The sequence below is a fragment of the Trichomycterus rosablanca genome, chromosome 25 (assembly GCF_030014385.1).
Source record: "Trichomycterus rosablanca isolate fTriRos1 chromosome 25, fTriRos1.hap1, whole genome shotgun sequence".
Taxonomy (NCBI): domain Eukaryota; kingdom Metazoa; phylum Chordata; class Actinopteri; order Siluriformes; family Trichomycteridae; genus Trichomycterus; species Trichomycterus rosablanca.
Genome location: NC_086012.1, coordinates 11,553,972 through 11,571,723, shown reverse-complemented (window position 1 = coordinate 11,571,723; position 17,752 = coordinate 11,553,972). Strand labels below are relative to the sequence as shown.

Below are 17,752 nucleotides of genomic sequence, written 5' to 3'. Positions count from 1 at the left end.
CGGCATCACCATCAGGCAGTTACTAATCCCACTATCGCTGAGAATAAAGCGGTGGGTGTAAACCGGGTAATGGCGTTATAGCCGAGCACTTGACGGCATCACCATCAGGCAGTTACTAACCCACCAAGCTGAAAGCGCTAAGGCACTACAGCAATATGACACGGGAGTTAAGGACTCCCGGACATCAATAGCCCCCCGCACGGCGGTGGGCTACGGGAAGAACGCGATCGGCGTGGCTTCGCTGAAGGTTGCAGCTAATGAAGTTCGCCGATCTGAAAAGAGAAGAATAGAACAAATCAGTTAGACAGCCTCAGAAGTGCGGATTCGAACCGGGGATGTTGGCGCGAGAGCCGAACACTTAACGGCCTCGCCATCCAGCGGTTACGAAACCAAATGACCACTTAAGATGAGAGGATAATGCGGATACGGCTACAAGCGATATCGCTTGCTGTTTAGCAGCACCGCTAAAGCTAACCGAATAAAGAAAAGGCAGCACGAGGGCTGCACGGCGTCGCACCACGCTAAAGCAATAGGCTAAATAAAGATGTTACCTCGACCTTGCAGTCTACACACCCTAATGGCACATGCCACCAGGGGATACCGTCTGACCTATGAAAGCGTGGATGCGCTGCCACCAGAGAACTGAAAAAACAAACAAAAGAAACAAAAGCAGACAAAAGGTGCGACACCCGCTGCTGTGCAGAGCTGGCTTAAGTAAGCCAGCCCACAGCTGCAGGCAATTCGCCCTAATTGGAAGGCCTATTATTTAAGGCCTTCCTCTACTGAGCTCTGTAAGGCTCTGTGACATCAGGGAAGAGTGGTAAGTACCACTGACGCCACAGAACCTTACATAAACAATAGTTTAAACAATTGGTTTTACCTGTAACTGAGACTAAGACGGAAAAAAAGATAAGTTGTGTTGCAATCGCCATTGTGAGGTACTTCCTTGTTTAAAAATTGAGGTACTTCCTTTATTTAAACAGTAGTAGCAATAGTAGTTAAGTGTATCACATAAGGCAATACAAAAGTTTTAACCCTTAACACGAGATATCAAACTAAAGACACAGAATTGATACAAACCAGTCCTGGGTTTTAACATAGAATGAACATAGATCTCAGTCCGTCCAAAGTTTTACATTATAACCTGGTAAACATTGTGTTAAATCACCAAGATGTAAATAATATATGAATGTAAAATAATGGGGTTGTTTTTGACACTTATACACTGAAAATAACACAAATATAATATAAAAACACAAATAAAAAGCTGATTCTTACAATTTCTCAGAATCCCGAGCTGTAACACAAGTTTAAAAGTGAAACACTAAGGAAAATCCAGCTAAATACACATACATGTGAAGCTTTCAGAGTGAATCTGTTGGTTATTCCAACATTCCATATACAGTGGTACCTTGAAACTCAACGTTAATTGGTTCTGGAAGTGGCGTTGAGTTTAAAAGCCGTTGAGGTTCAAGGTTTTTTTCCTATAAGTATGTTTGGGAAACCTGTTAATCCGTTCCATGGTCTAATTTAGGCTAATGTAAAATAATGGGGTCGTTTTTTACACTTATACACTGACAATAACACAAATATAATATAAAAACACTAAAATAAAACTCTGATTCTTACAATTTCTCAGAAACCTGAGCTGTAACACAAGTTTAAAAGTGAAACAGTTAGGAAAATCCAGCTAAACACAGATACATGTAGAGCTTTCCGGGTAAATATTTTGGTTATTTCAACATTCTTTATACATACAGTTGAAACGTGTATTGAGGTCAGATGAATCAGCATTCCAGGTCTACTTTGGAAAACATGGATGCCATGTGCACTGGACCAAAGACGAAAAGGACCACCGTCTGTCATGGTATGGGGTCGTGACAAAGGTAATTTACACTTGTGTGATGCAGCATTAATACAGAAAAGTACATTGAGATCTTAGAGCAACATGCTGCCTTCAGGATGTCATCTTTTCCAGGGATGTCCATGACAACATGACAATGCAAAACCACATGCTGCACACATTACAAAGGCATGCCTGTGGAAGAGGAGGGTACAGGTACTGGACTGGCCTGCCTGCAGTCCCGACCTGTCCCCAGTAGAGAACATGTTGAGAATTTACAGGAAACAACCACACAGACGCACAAACGGCAATTTTAAGTAGCTGCAGTTCGCCTGACTGCATGTCTTTTGACTTGTGGGTGGAAACCAACATGGACACTGAGAGAACCCACAAACTCCACACAGAATAGAAATTTGTATAGCACTTACAATAAACATTTCCAGATCCATGCCCACCCAACGCCTTAACCCCTTCCCCCACAAATGGGCAAAGGTCAAAACTGAAAGTCCTTGATTGTGTATAGATTGAAAAGCAGTTTATTCTCTATCTTGCTCTATCTTTGGTGTGATGAGTCTCTCTCTAATGTGGACGGTGATCACTGCAGACATCATGAGAACCAGACCCACAGAATATGGCGCTATCTTCAGCAGGCAAACAGATACACCTGTAGTAGTGATAGCATCACCTGAAACACACAAGATCAACTGTGTAACGTGTTGATAAAATGTGGTTAAAACTCTACTGTATTGTACATCAGCTGTTTCTTAACCGTATTTTTTTATTTTAACCAATTAAAACATAAGTGTGCTTCATTATATTATTATATGTTGTTAGATGTTAGATGTTGCCTAATTGTGAGCAAATATTTTTTTCACAGCAATGAACAATTAGCTGTCTACAAAAATGATTAAAGGGGATGTTAGTAAGATTAAATAAGACGTCTAAGGTTTTGCACAACACAATTTCTAATTTGTATTTTATGAGCCAGTTTATATACACTGTATGTACTGTACTTACATGTGGGTTCAGGCTCAAAAGGGCAGAATTGATTTATCTCCACCGAAGTCACTTTTGAGCTGACTGGGTTGCTATGATTACAGATGATATGGCTGCCATTAACACAGAGAGAAAGTGTATAGGAGACACCATCAGTTAATGTATCACTCTCCTCACAAGTTTTCTTGTCAAAGCTTGAGGTGATTGAGAGTGTGAGGCCTAAACAGGTCACATTACAGTAGTTACTGCTCTGCTGGTAAACAGAAGTAAGTTCTGGTTCCTTCACTGGATCTGCAGTACACAAATACACATGTATTACTGTACAGCTAGTCTGGCAGAACCAGATGTTTACTTTAACAAGATTAATGAGTCTCATATAAAGTCTTATTAGGACAGAAATAACTCCGCTAGCACACCAGTGCTGGAATTCTGGACTTCCTGAGTTTGAATCTCAGCTTTGCTACTAGTCCAGGGCTTTTCAAAACCTGGGTTGCGAACCTTGTGTGGGCAGTGAGCAATAAAAAAGGTATAATAATAAAAAATATATAAAATAAATTTTAACAGGCACATAAACACGAAATGAACTTGTACATGACCGCCCCCTTGTGGAGGCTTTGCGTTACACTTTATAAACCCCAGTGGGACCAGACTGCAATCATTTTCATTCATTATTAAATTGTATAATTAATTGTTTGTGTTGTCTGGTTCACAGTAAAAATTATGGGCAAAATGTGGGTCACTTAAAAAAAGTAAAAAAAAAAAACCCTGCATTAGTTGGCTAGGCTCCCCTGGCAGAAACAATTGGCAGTGCCTGCAGCAGACAAAAAGGGCCACTAGTCTCCTGTGTTGGAAAAGACCGGACTAATAAGAAAGTGGGGTCTTCAACGCTGTCTAAGGACCGTGGTTAGTAGCCTCTCTGTGTAGTGACTCTGTGTAGTGACTCTCTGTGTGTGGCACTGGTCTCACCCAAGAATCCACTGAAGTATGGGCGCATGACTGAGGGAGCATGTGTCATGTACAAATACCCTCTTCAGATGTGATTGGGGTCTTCAGCATTGGAGGACTAACTGGCTACCCTATAAATTGGGAGAAAATTCATTTATTTTCACTACATGCTTCATCCTGGTCAGGGTCATAGTGGGTCCAGTAACACCCAACACTGAGGCACAAAGCATAAGTACACCATGGACAGGTCACCAATCAATCAAAGGTCACCATACATTTATACATTCACTTCATCTAATAATGATATCATTGTTACGTTAGAATTGCTTTATTCCTGTAAAACTCACCCAAAACATGCAGTGTGTAACGAGCCACAAGTTTATCCTTGTTACTTTCAGCTTTTGCTTCATACAGTCCACTATCAGTCTTCTGTAAGTTCTTCAGTGTTAAACTCAGTGTTTCAGTATTGAACTTCACCCGGTCTTTATAAGGATCATATTCCTTTATGACTTTAGTGTCACTGTCGTATTTCAGAATACTGTTCTCCTGCTTAAATATCCACTTGAATACCTCAAACTGATCGTTTTTATCTTGTGTGTCCAGTTGAACAGAACTGTTAACCACCTTATACACATCACTGGATGCTGTAAAAAAGAACAAAAAGACATTTAGTTATATTATGGTGATATTTTTCTGTATTTTTTCATTCACTAAGTAGTAACAGATCTTTGTAAAATAATATGTAAAGTGAGATAAAAAAAAAAAACCCTCACTCTCTTCAATAGCCTCCATTATTGTTGCATTAAAGATCACAGATCATTAAACATAACATGATATCACACAAAGCAAACTTATGTAGAAACACGTTTTTGTCAAATATTTTTGTGTAGCATGAAAACAAACTGAAGCAACACAAATATATTAACTTAAATGAATAATGTAACCAGTGTACTAAAATGAATTGCTATGCTAATTTAGTGATACAGGCTTGGTTTTAAACACACTGTACTTTTGGTTGTTGAGACCAAATAACTCAACTTTCTATTTGTGTAAAAAATATCACTCTCTCACAGCATTCTTTTCTGATTAGCAATAAACTGAAGTGGGGTTTTGTTCTGGCCTGGCAACCTCCAAAGCTAAGTTAATGTGAAGCACAACTGACTGTGGACAGTGACACATTTTCCGGCAATGTTTGTACAGATCTTATGACCTAAATTTGTCTACAAGTGACATTTCTTTTATATTAATATATATATATACAGTGTATCACAAAAGTGAGTACACCCCTCACATTTCTGCAAATATTTTATTATATCTTTTCATGGGACAACACTATAGAAATAAAACTTGGATATAACTTAGAGTAGCCAGTGTACAACTTGTATAGCAGTGTAGATTTACTGTCTTCTGAAAATAACTCAACACACAGCCATTAATGTCTAAATGGCTGGCAACATAAGTGAGTACACCCCACAGTGAACATGTCCAAATTGTGCCCAAATGTGTCAATATTTTGTGTGACCACCATTATTATCCAGCACTGCCTTAACCCTCCTGGGCATGGAATTCACCAGAGCTGCACAGGTTGCTACTGGAATCCTCTTCCACTCCTCCATGATGACATCACGGAGCTGGTGGATGTTAGACACCTTGAACTCCTCCACCTTCCACTTGAGGATGCGCCACAGGTGCTCAATTGGGTTTAGTCCATCACCTTTACCTTCAGCTTCCTCAGCAAGGCAGTTGTCATCTTGGAGGTTGTGTTTGGGGTCGTTATCCTGTTGGAAAACTGCCATGAGGCCCAGTTTTCGAAGGGAGGGGATCATGCTCTGTTTCAGAATGTCACAGTACATTTCAGTTTTCGAATTCATGTTTCCCTCAATGAACTGCAGCTCCCCAGTGCCAGCAACACTCATGCAGCCCAAGACCATGATGCTACCACCACCATGCTTGACTGTAGGCAAGATACAGTTGTCTTGGTACTTCTCACCAGGGCGCCGCCACACATGCTGGACACCATCTGAGCCAAACAAGTTTATCTTGGTCTCGTCAGACCACAGGGCATTCCAGTAATCCCTGTTCTTGGACTGCTTGTCTTCAGCAAACTGTTTGCGGGCTTTCTTGTGCGTCAGCTTCCTTCTGGGATGACGACCATGCAGACCGAGTTGATGCAGTGTGCGGCGTATGGTCTGAGCACTGACAGGCTGACCTCCCACGTCTTCAACCTCTGCAGCAATGCTGGCAGCACTCATGTGTCTATTTTTTAAAGCCAACCTCTGGATATGACGCCGAACACGTGGACTCAACTTCTTTGGTCGACTCTGGCGAAGCCTGTTCCGAGTGGAACCTGTCCTGGAAAACCGCTGTATGACCTTGGCCACCATGCTGTAGCTCAGTTTCAGGGTGTTAGCAATCTTCTTATAGCCCAGGCCATCTTTGTGGAGAGCAACAATTCTATTTCTCACATCCTCAGAGAGTTCTTTGCCATGAGGTGCCATGTTGAATATCCAGTGGCCAGTATGAGAGAATTGTACCCAAAACACCAAATTTAACAGCCCTGCTCCCCATTTACACCTGGGACCTTGACACATGACACCAGGGAGGGACAACGACACATTTTGGCACAATTTGGACATGTTCACTGTGGGGTGTACTCACTTATGTTGCCAGCTATTTAGACATTAATGGCTGTGTGTTGAGTTATTTTCAGAAGACAGTAAATCTACACTGCTATACAAGCTGCACACTGGCTACTCTAAGTTATATCCAAGTTTCATGTCTATAGTAATGTCCCATGAAAATATATAATGAAATATTTGCAGAAATGTGAGGGGTGTACTCACTTTTGTGATACACTGTATATATATATATATATATATATATATATATATATATATATATATATATATATATTTTCTTTATGCATTTTCTCCCCTTTTTAGCACGTCCAATTGCCCATTTGCATCATGCTTCCTCTCCACCAATGCCGATCTCTGCTCTGATTGAGGAGAAAATAGCTATCCCAGGCCCCCTCCGACATTTGCGCAGCATGCCGTATGCATCTTATCACCCAAATTTTGACGAGTGCAGTGCAGCTTAGCTGCGTGTATGGAGGGACACACCCTAAGAGCACTCTTTTTTCATCTTTTTGCACAGGCGCCATCAGTCAGCCAGCAGAGGTCGTAATTGCACCAGTCATGAGAGAGAGACCCCATCCGGCTTACCCCCACCCATATGAACAACAGACCAATCGTTGTTCATGTGGCCACTCAGCCTCAGCCAGCATTCGATACGATGTGTTTGAGATCCAAGCTCTGGTTTCAGTGTGTGTTTTTACCGCTGCACCACCTGAGCGGCACAAGTGACATTTCTGACTTGTAAAAGTCTATAATTAATTTCTTTACTCTGTGTGTATGTGTCTGTATTATATTCCAAGTTGTGATTTTTGTTTGTTTAACCAGGGTAAAACTTGATTGTTCAGTTGTTTGAAACAATTGCTTTAGGGGGCTGTATAAGATTTTAAGGCACCAGTTGTTACCAACATCATTCTACATGTGAATATATGGTGTTTGATGTTAGATTTTGAATGATTAGATCCAAAATTTAGAATGTAAGCTAACCTGCACTTTAAGTCGTAGCCTAGCGGTTAAGGTACTGGACTAGTAATCATAAAGTCGCTGGTTCAAGCCCCACCACTGCCAGGTTGCCACTGCTGAGCTCTTGAGCAAGGCCCTTAACCCTCAATTGCTCACACAGTATACTGTCACAGTACTGTAATGCCTAGTTCACACTACACGACTTTTGCCCTGATTTTCACTCGGCGACTGGTTGGCGCTAGATTTGGCGGCTCTGGAGCAACTCTGCGTTCGTTCGGCGATCGAAACTCGGCTCTCAATCGCTATGTGTGAACTACTCAACAACTCGATCCGAGCGGCTCGCCGAGCACTCAAATTGAGATTTCTAGCATGTCAGATATCTGATCTGAGTTGGTTGACTGGCAATGAGTGCTATGTCGAACAGCCAGTGAGAACACGATACAGTGTGAGGGGAAACACAGGGGAGGAGTATAAAAGGTGGTACAGAGGCTTAACATAGTTTATATCAGTATACATCAGCACACACTGAAGTTTTATACAGTATTTCTGACCTTTTCGTTCTCTACAAAACACCAACGTTGCATTGCAAAAAATATTTATTAACCTCCAACTAAAATCCACTTAGATTCATTTATTTTTCCTCTTTGATTTTATGCTGCACATCAGTGCACAAATTTTGATTGCTCGCTACTTGTTGATGTGCATTTTTGGACGTGGTATCATTAAACCCCTCGTCACTACTCACATTTGTTTTCGTGACAAAATGTAGTTTGGGAGACCAGAGAAGCTCTCCTGCGATTCCAGTAGGTGATAGATTGTGTGGTGTGAAATACACACAGACTTAAAAAGACTCCCGATTACAAGAGATCCAGTCGTAACTGCTTTATCCTAAATGTGTGAAGTGAAACTAAATGATGATGGTTTGAGTGTGTTTTTGATTTTCCGGTAAGCCTCGAAAAATGAAAAAAAGAAAAGAAAATGGACTATAATGCCACAGCATCAGATAATAATTTAGAACTCAATCTAACATTAAAATCTTATATTAAAACGCTACGCAGAGGGGGTCAAAATGTCTACACACTTCAACAAAATAAAAACCTGTATGAAAGTCAATTTTTCCCGAAGCAGCACCAGTGTAGCTGGTATTCTACGATACACCCCATAGGTAGAAGTTCAGGGGTGTTAAATCAATAGAATGTAGAAGTTTATCTATTACAGTGTGTATACATTCTTTGGCCCCCTCTGTAAAATATGACTATTATTTAGGCTGTTTTAAAATACAGTCTATACAAAACAAAAAGTTCACTCTTACAACTCATTGTTGGGCAGCAGGAGTATCATTTATCATTTAACATTTACAAAATAATCAATCTGTCCTGTCAGCGATTTGATAAGATAAATTAATTATTTTAAAGTGTTTCTAAAAATCATAAAATGAAATATATTTTATATTTTAGCAGTAGAAATATTCTGATTTTAACAGTTTACTGTTAAAATAAATGTTTATATAAACTGTTATATATAAACATAAGAGTTTATATGTTTCAGCATATTTTATAGTTTTCATTAAAAAATAATAATTAAGAGACTGAATTTACCCGTAACTGAGACCAAAACGGAGAAAAGAATTAGCTGCTTTACAGCCGCCATCATGCGTCTGTCACTTCCTCTTTCACACCCTTTTACAAAAAAAGGAAGTTTATCAAAAAGGCGGCGTTGGGGGTGTAATTTACATTTTCGGTATTAAGCAGACACTTTTATCACAATTTTGAGCAATTGAGGGTTAAGGGCCTTTTCTCAGGGGCCCAAAAGGGCAACTTGGTGGTGGTGGGGCTTGAACCGGCAAGTTATCGGTTATCAAGTGTAACACGTTGATAAAATCTACTGTATTGTTCTGTACATGATTGTATAACATCTGGCATGACAAGGTCATTACAAAAGCTTTTCTGCAGGATTTACAGGGTCAGTGTTAATGATAGCTATTATAGAGACGTATTTACAGACCATCTGCAGTCTAATCCACAACACAAGTGATATTGTTTATTGGCTAATAAATGAATTATATTAAAAGGTTGGCTAAAATAGTTTTGGTTCTCTCTGGGCGTCATCCAAAATTTATGTCTGGAAACAGGGTTACAATAATAATAATAATAATAATATTAGTAATAATAATATTAGTAATATTAATTGTAATAATAATAATATAATAGTAATAATAATAATAGTAATAATAATAGTATAATATAATAATAGTATATAATAATAATAGTATGATAATAATAGTAATGATTGTAATAGTATATAATAATAATAGTAATAATAATGATAATTATAATAATAATAGTAACAATAATAGTAATAATAGTATGAATAGTAATAATAATAATAGTAATAATAATTGTAATAATAATAATAATAATATAGTAATAATAATAATAACATAGTAATGATAATAACAATATTCATAATAATACAGTTATAATAATATAGTTATAATAATAATATACTACTACTACTAATAATAATAATAATAATAATAATAAAAATAATATAGTAATAATAATAATAACATAGTAATGATAATAACAATATTCATAATAATACAGTTATAATAATAATATACTACTACTACTACTGCTACTACTACTACTACTACTACTACTACTACTAATAATAATAATAATAATAATTAAACTGAAAGATGACAAAATTTGGACAATAAACATTCTATCAAAAAAGTTAAACTGATTAAATCGTTGACTATTAATGTAGGAATTAATTATGCACTGGCAAAACACAAGTTAAGTTCATAACCAAACTATTTACTTTGTGCGCCATCTAGCGGTTTTATGTGTCAGTAACAGCATCCCTGTTAAACAGGTATAAACAGGTCACATTACAGGAGTCACTGCTCAGCTGGGAAAACAGAGAAAATGTTTAACTGCTTCACAGTTGCCATCGTGTATAAAACACTTCCAATGTACAGCAAACAGAAGCTGAAGAGCTGCAGAGGGTAAAAAATGTGTTCACCTTCTTTTATGTCCTTATTTTACAACTATTTTAGATTCCTCAGCATGCTCTAATTGTTTTTTTTCAGTTCATTAGATTATATAGACATACAGCAGATGTAAATGAAAAGTTAAACAACAATAATAACCAAAAAAGAAAAAATAATAATAACAAAGGCCAAAAAATAGACATAAATCTTTAAATAGAAACTGAAAACACTCTTACAGCTATATCACAGACTCCTGCTAATGTTATACACAAGAAACACAATACGTAATTTTCCGCTTTCTTATTTTAAATACAACCCTAAATCAGAAAAAGTTGGGACAGTGTGGAAAGTGCAAATAAAATAAAAATGCAGTGTCCCTTACATTTACTTTGACTAGATATTTTATGTTTTGTCTCTTCAACTTCATTTCATTTGTTAATATATCTCCATTCATGCATTTCAGGCCTGTAACACATTCCAAACAAAGTTGGGACGGGGGCAATTTAGGGCTAGTAATGAGGTAAAAAAACGAAATAATGATTTGATTCCAAACAGGTGATTGTAATCAGGGTTTGGTACAAAAAAAACATCCAGGAAAGTTTTTAATGAGCAAAGATGATCAGAGGATCTCCAGTTTATCAACAAATTTGTGAGAAAATGATTGAAATGTTTAAAAACAATGTACCTTAAATAAGAATTTTTTTTTGAAGATTTGCATATTTCTCCCTCTACAGTGCATAATATCATTATACCATTCAAGGAATCAGGAGGAATATCAGTGTGTGAAGGCCAAGGGTGCAAGCTTAACCTGAACGCCCGTGATCTTCCATCCCTCAGACGGCCCTGCATCAAGAACCGCCACTCAACAATAGCTGATATAACCACATGGGTGAGGGATTACTTTGGCAAACCTTTGTCAAGCACTACAATACAGAGTTACATGCACAAATGCCACTTAACACTTTACTGTGCAAAAAAGAAGCCTTATGTTAACCATGTCCAGAAGCGGTGTCAACTTCTCTGGGCTCAGAGGCATCTAGGATGGACCATCACACAGTGGAAACATGTATTGTGGTCAGATTATTCAGTATTCCAGGTCTTTTTTTGGAAAAAATGGTCAATTACACTTCTGTGATGGCAGCATTAATACAGAAAAGTACATTCAGATCTTAGAGCAACATGTGCTGCCTTCAAGACGTCATCTTTTCCAGGGATGTCCAGCATTTTTCAACAAGACGTGCAAAACCACCTGCTGCACACATTACAAAGGCATGGCTGCAGAGGAAGAGGGTACGGGTACTGGACTGGCCTGCCTGCAGTCCTGACCTGTCCCCAATAGAGAATGTGTGGAGAATTTACAGGAAACAACCACACAGACGCACAAACAGCAATTTTCAGTAGCTTCGGTTGGCCTGACAGCATGTCTTTTGACTTGTGGTGGAAACCAACATGGACACTGAGAGAACCCACAAACTCCACACAGAAAGGAAATTTGTATAGCACTTACAATGAACATTTCCAGATCCATGCCCCCAACCCCTTCCCCCACAAATGGGCAAAGGTAAAAACTGAAAGTCCTTGATTGTGTATAGATTGAAAAGCAGTTTATTCCCTGTGTTGCTCTATCTTTGGTTTGATGAGTCTCTCTCTAATGTGGACGGTGATCACTGCAGACATCATGAGAACCAGACCCACAGAATACAGCACTATCTTCAGCAGGCAAACAGATCCACCTGTAGTAGTGATAGCATCACCTGAAACACACAAGATCAATTGTATAATGTGTTGATGAAATGTGGTTAAAAATCTACTGTATTGTACTGTACATCAGCTGTTTCTCAACCGTATTTTTACATTTTAACTCATTAACCCTTTCATGCCTGAGTGGAACATTCCATTTTCGGACACTATGTAACATGGTCATAGAAAAAACCTTATTGTGTAAATACCGTACATAGCATAGACTATATATACACACCATTATAACCAGAAGAATCAGTTCTTTAAAATGATATAAAACTCAGTATGGTTATTTAAGTGTAATATAAACAAATCTATACAAAAATCCTTCAAAATCAACCTTAAAAAACTCTCAATTTTTATTTCATACATAAATACTTACATTTTTAACACATTTCTGTGCAATTTAGAGACAAATATAGAGTATATGAAATGTTTGCAATTTTGTGAGCCATTTGTCAAGAAAATAATTTTGAATCTATCATCTTCTATTCAAAAGTTATGATCAATTTAGCAGAAGGTGTAATTTAGCAATTTAGAATGTTCGTGTAGCTCCTTTTTTACCTCACTTTTTACCAATGTCAGCATACACTATAAACCAATGAAAGTGTACTTTTTTCTTAATTATTACTAAATTGTCAACATCCATATTTTTGAAAGACAGCAGATAAAATGTATTTGACAAAATAAGCACTCTAACAACAGTGTATAGTTCAAAAACATTAAAGATTTTTATTAGAATTATATACACTTCTCATTCTATAAATAATTTCTAAACAACAATACAATATAGTTCAGCACTACTGAAGAACATCACTCCATAAAACAAACTCTCAAATAATCCAATTCAACAATACAAGAAAAAGCAATTATTTGTTCAGGATAATCATTGAACAATTCAGTAAACAGTTTTGAGGCAACAGGATATCAAATCTCATCTAAGCCATTTTGCCAAAAATTCACTACAAAATATTTAACAGACAATGCACAATGGATAATTACCTCAAATGACCTCCTTCCAATGAACAATGCACACTGAACTTTGACCTGTGAAGAGAAAGAGAAACAAAGAACATATACACAAACACAGGGGTTGAGAAAGGATGAGAGGGACTGACAGTTGAAGACAGAAGCCCTGTGTAGGTCTAACTGCGAAACTCATCTCCTTCGCTAGAATGCCAAGACTGAAAACAGTTTCGATTGCCAACTAAACAAAATCTTCTACCTTGGCACTCAGGAGCCATGCATGCAAACTTTGTTTTATTTTCTTTTTTGAATTTTTTGTAGCAAAGCCAGCAATTTCTTGATACTTGCTCTATCTGAGGAATGTGGGTGACGTAAAACGATGAGGAAGTGGTTGGAGCTACTGAAAGCTGAGATGGCAAAATTGAATCGACAGATATTTCTGCAAGTTGGCGCGACAGATTTTCCCTAAAGTTTATCTGGCTGTAGCCTGCTGAACTAAACCCATAACGTGATGCTGGATTGGAATGATGCCAGTCCTGAAACAAAATGAAACTATTAACGACGGCTATGTCCACAAAATGGAAGAAAAGTGTTTTCCACCACTTTTGAGTTTTCTGAAGCAGATTGTATGTGTTTAACATTTGATCAGATCTGTCAACACCTCCCATGTGTTTATTGTAGTCCTTTACTACAGCTGGTTGACGGACTACTTTCCTGTCCCACGTGGCACCATTCTTTACCATCCTAGAAACCTCTGATGAATCATTAGCATTGTGGAAATTAGAGAGGCATGTAACTGCTCGCGTGTCCTTCCACTGAACAACTAAGACATTTCCGTCAATTCTACACCACCTCATATCACCACGGTTAGCTTGCCGCTCCCATTTCTTGACATCTTTGAAATCCACTGGGAATTTCTTACGATTAATCCTACATGTCCCACAAGCATTGATTCCCCACTCCTTAAGTCGGACCATAACAGTTGGTGATGTATAGAAGTTGTCAAACCAAACTGTGTGACCTTGATTTTTAAATGGTTGCACAAGGTCTTCGATCACTTTTATAGCCAAATCAGTTACGCGCCCATCAAGACTGCCTGTGTAAACATCAAAGTCTAAGGTATATCCCGAATTTGAAGTTGCAATGACCCACAATTTGAAACCCCAGCGAGTAGGTTTGCCCTTCATATACTGCTTGAATCCTGATCGACCTTTTGATTTTACCATTCTCTCGTCTATGCTCAGATTTTCATTAGCCTGGAAAAGCTGCTGACACTTGGTTTTGAGGTGGTCCATCAGGTAACGCAACTTCCTAAGACGATCAAGATTATTTTCTGTGGCAGGATCTACAACATGGAGGGCTGCCATCAATTCCTTGAAACGGTCACGGGACATGAATAACTTGGCCCATGAACCCTGAAGAGATTTGGTTCCCCAATATCTGTGAATGCTGTGCAGGGACGTGAAACCCATGTAAATAAGGAGCCCAAGAAACCGGTAGAATTCATCCGGGGTCACTTCTTCCCATGCCCCATGATGGTTCGCATAAGACGGCCTATTCAGTACAAGCTCCCACCCCTTAGAGTTTGTAAACTGGCAAATCTCGGCAACAATGGTGTACGTGAAAAACAACTTGAAGAAGTCTATTTCACGCAAGTTACTTGTGGCTGACCATACAGCCCTACGCACACTTCCCAGATCTATGCCTACTGGACGAGAAGGATTAAATGGTATGGGCTTTGGTGCTTCTGTGTCTACATCAGCATAGGAAGGAAAGGATACAGAGTCAGGAAAGCGTTTCCGCTTCCTACCTGACATGGGACAAGAAAGACTAACCAAACCCATAAAAGAAAACAAACATTAGTAAAAATCATAATCTCAGTTTGTACTCTTTTGTTAATTTTAACTTTTTGTTGGCAGCCCTGATTGTGTGTGTGGGTGCAAATGCTGACATTTATTGTCAGCATATATGTACACACACACATTTACAAATACACACTATTGGAATACATGCATTTACCGATAGGAGGTTGTTGGTTGATCCCTCTGCTCATCTTGCTCCTCTTCATCCTCTTCTTCCCCTTCATCCAGGAGCTCCATGTCCATGAAGTCCTCCTCTTCAATGGTCATGCCTTCATGATCTTCATCGCTGTCATGTTCAGCAATAAGTCTAAGCTCGTCAGGGCCTAGCCGCCGTCTCCTCTTCAGAGACTCCATAAGGCGTGAATATTGAGCCTTGTCTCCATCCATCTCAGAATAATAAAAGAAAGAGATTACAGTGAATAAAGGTGGTGACAGTGATGTTATTTTAAAAAATAATTACATATATGTAGAATTCAATCACAAATACTCTATATGTTTTTGCCAGAGAAGCTAATGTCCACAGGCTCATGTTTAGAAGTAAACTCAAGTACACTGAACCAATACATATGACAAAAGTTTCTCAAATCTGGCACATGGTTTACACATAAAACAATAATTATCTAAGAGGAGCAATAAATACAAGACAAAACTTGATTCTATGGTTATATTTAAAATGTTGTAAATAGTCAGACTGAAATGTTATGCACCTGTATGCTTTCAAAAAAAGCTTTCAAAAAAAGTTTGATACCATATTTTAGTCCCTTTCAAATATCTCTTGCAATACATTAGAAAATTATGCAACTCTGACAGAAATATTTTATAGATAAAACTATATTTCACTGATACAAGTAAGAATTACCACAGAAAAAAATATATTATGGTAAAAAAAGAAGTTATAAATTGCCCAGACTGACATTTTATCTACCTATATGCACCTATATGGTAGCGTAGCATACTTTAGTCTCTTTCAAATAAATGCAGCACTTTTTTAGAAAATGATGCAAATTTGACAGAAATATTTTATAGATAAAATAATATTTCTCTGTTATAAGTACAAATTACCACAGATAAAATATACCATGGAAATAAAGGTTATAAATTGCCCAGACTGACATATTATCCACAACTTTATGCTTTCTGCCTCAGCTTACTTTAGCCAGTCATGCTAAATGCATGCAATGCAAAATGTAATGATATTATGAGCAAAGCTAAGGTGATTTCTAAGCAGACTTTAGACAGTATTGAAGTAAAACAAGTAAGCTATAACTGATTTCAAGATTACATGCATAAAATCTAACTTTGGAGTTTGAGAGCAGCCTTTAGCAGACTTTTCAAACCACATGGCTTCAGGATGTAACAAACAGCTCCGGTAGCTTAGCTTAGCTTAGGTTCACTACTAATCACTTATTTGTGTAAAACTGCTGCATACTTTACAAACTACTAAACAAACGAGACTAAAAAGGTATCTGATAAACTCTCCACACGTATTTATTTCCATCTAGATGGACATAAAAAACATTACAATCGATTCAGAAAGGAGAGCAGAGCACCTGACTGACTAAACTTAGAACGCAACTCTCAGAATCACCTCAGCCTTTCCAAAGCGTAAACACTAATAATATTACAATTTTACCATTAAAGCCAAGTTTTCTGAGTAGAAATGAAAAGTAATAACACTAATAAACAGTTTTAAAATAAATCTTACCTTATTTCACTGACAGAATTTCTCTTTCTGTGTTGTTATCCAATCGACTGTCTCAGCAGCGCTCCGTGTGAGGGCGGGGCGAATGAAAAAAATAAATTCTCCGCCTTCTCATTAAATATGCAAACCAGAGCGGTAGAGAGAACAGAGTGGCGACACTCCCATAGGGAACCGTTGGAAAGGGGGCGGGACATATTTTCTGCGCAGCTTCCGGGTTGTGGAGCTCTGAATAGTTCCAAACATCCCATAGAGCCTCATTCATTTCCACTACTTATCAAACATTTTTAGCTGTATGTTGCTTTGTTTAAAAAAAATAATGAATTTAATGTCATTAATATACTTAATACTGTTATTGTTTAGCATTTGCTCAGCACTAAATGTTACATGTTTATCTTAATTAATAGGTATAACCCAATTTAGCTCAGTCAGTTAAGATTAATTAATGACACTAGAGTCTTTTCACCTAAAATTAGTTGATTAATCAAGAGTCTTGTTACAGAAATTATCATAAAACATTAGAACCACAATAAATCATTATACTTTTACTTTCATACTTAAGTACATTTGAAGGTAAATTTAGTTTAGTACTTTAGTGGAGGTAAAGAGTATTTTTACTTTTACTACTACTTTTACTGGAGTAATATGTTACCTTGGATATCTCTACTTTAACTCAACTACATGGTTTGTGTTCCTTCTCCACCACTTACATTAGACAAAATGAACTAGTGCATATTCATAATGAATTCATTAATGTATTACATGTAGGAATCAATGATTAATCACTCATGAAATAAGAGATGAATGAAGCTTTTTCATGTACCTGCACTATAATGTTAAAGGTACGGTAGTGTGTTTATCAATCTGTTCATTCAGTGCAGGTAAACCTTATGAATCCAGCACATGACTTAGTGTTTAGCCAAAATGATTATTATTATGAATCCTCAGGAAAGTGAAGGGAGATTAGTTTATGCAAAAAACAAAACATAAAAAACTTTAATCCCTGTACTGTATATTGTCTCTACTACTTAATGATATGGCATTATGTAATGTATGCTAATATAATGTACTGTGTGTTAACAAGAACGACCTATTAACAAGTCATTA

General features: G+C 37.6%; 2 protein-coding genes across 3 annotated transcripts; both read right to left on the bottom strand.

The window, feature by feature from the left end:
• Positions 1-210: 210 nt before the first annotated feature.
• Positions 211-9,237, bottom strand: LOC134302222 (uncharacterized). Its single transcript, XM_062987257.1, has 5 exons — positions 8,979-9,237; positions 4,132-4,428; positions 2,861-3,130; positions 610-642; positions 211-272 (listed from the first exon to the last, which is right to left on the bottom strand). The coding sequence occupies exons 1-5, from the start codon at positions 9,031-9,033 to the stop codon at positions 211-213; spliced, it is 717 nt and encodes a 238-aa protein (XP_062843327.1). The 5' UTR covers positions 9,034-9,237.
• A 1,337-nt stretch (positions 9,238-10,574) lies between these two features.
• On the bottom strand, positions 10,575-16,728 carry LOC134302801 (uncharacterized). 2 transcript variants are annotated; one of them, XM_062988010.1, is made up of 4 exons: positions 16,652-16,728; positions 15,104-15,333; positions 13,121-13,165; positions 10,575-12,132 (listed from the first exon to the last, which is right to left on the bottom strand). In XM_062988010.1, exons 2-4 carry the CDS (start codon positions 15,331-15,333, stop codon positions 12,129-12,131), a joined length of 279 nt encoding a protein of 92 aa, XP_062844080.1. In that variant the 5' UTR covers positions 16,652-16,728; the 3' UTR covers positions 10,575-12,128. The 2 variants fall into 2 exon arrangements, with proteins under 2 accessions (XP_062844080.1, XP_062844081.1); XM_062988011.1 differs by lacking the exon at positions 13,121-13,165.
• Between the last annotated feature and the right edge of the window lie 1,024 nt (positions 16,729-17,752).

Coding starts and splice junctions, on each gene's coding strand:
- LOC134302222 (XM_062987257.1), bottom strand. CDS start 9,033: ATGATGGCGGCTGTAAAGCAGCTAATTCTTTTCTCCGTTTTGGTCTCA. Junction 3,131..4,131: donor TTACACACTGCATGTTTTGG/GTGAGTTTTACA, acceptor TGTGTACTGCAG/ATCCAGTGAAGGAACCAGAA. Junction 273..609: donor GCGCATCCACGCTTTCATAG/GTCAGACGGTAT, acceptor TTCTCTTTTCAG/ATCGGCGAACTTCATTAGCT.
- LOC134302801 (XM_062988010.1), bottom strand. CDS start 15,333: ATGGATGGAGACAAGGCTCAATATTCACGCCTTATGGAGTCTCTGAAG. Junction 13,166..15,103: donor CAACCAACAACCTCCTATCG/GTAAATGCATGT, acceptor TTCTCTTCACAG/GTCAAAGTTCAGTGTGCATT.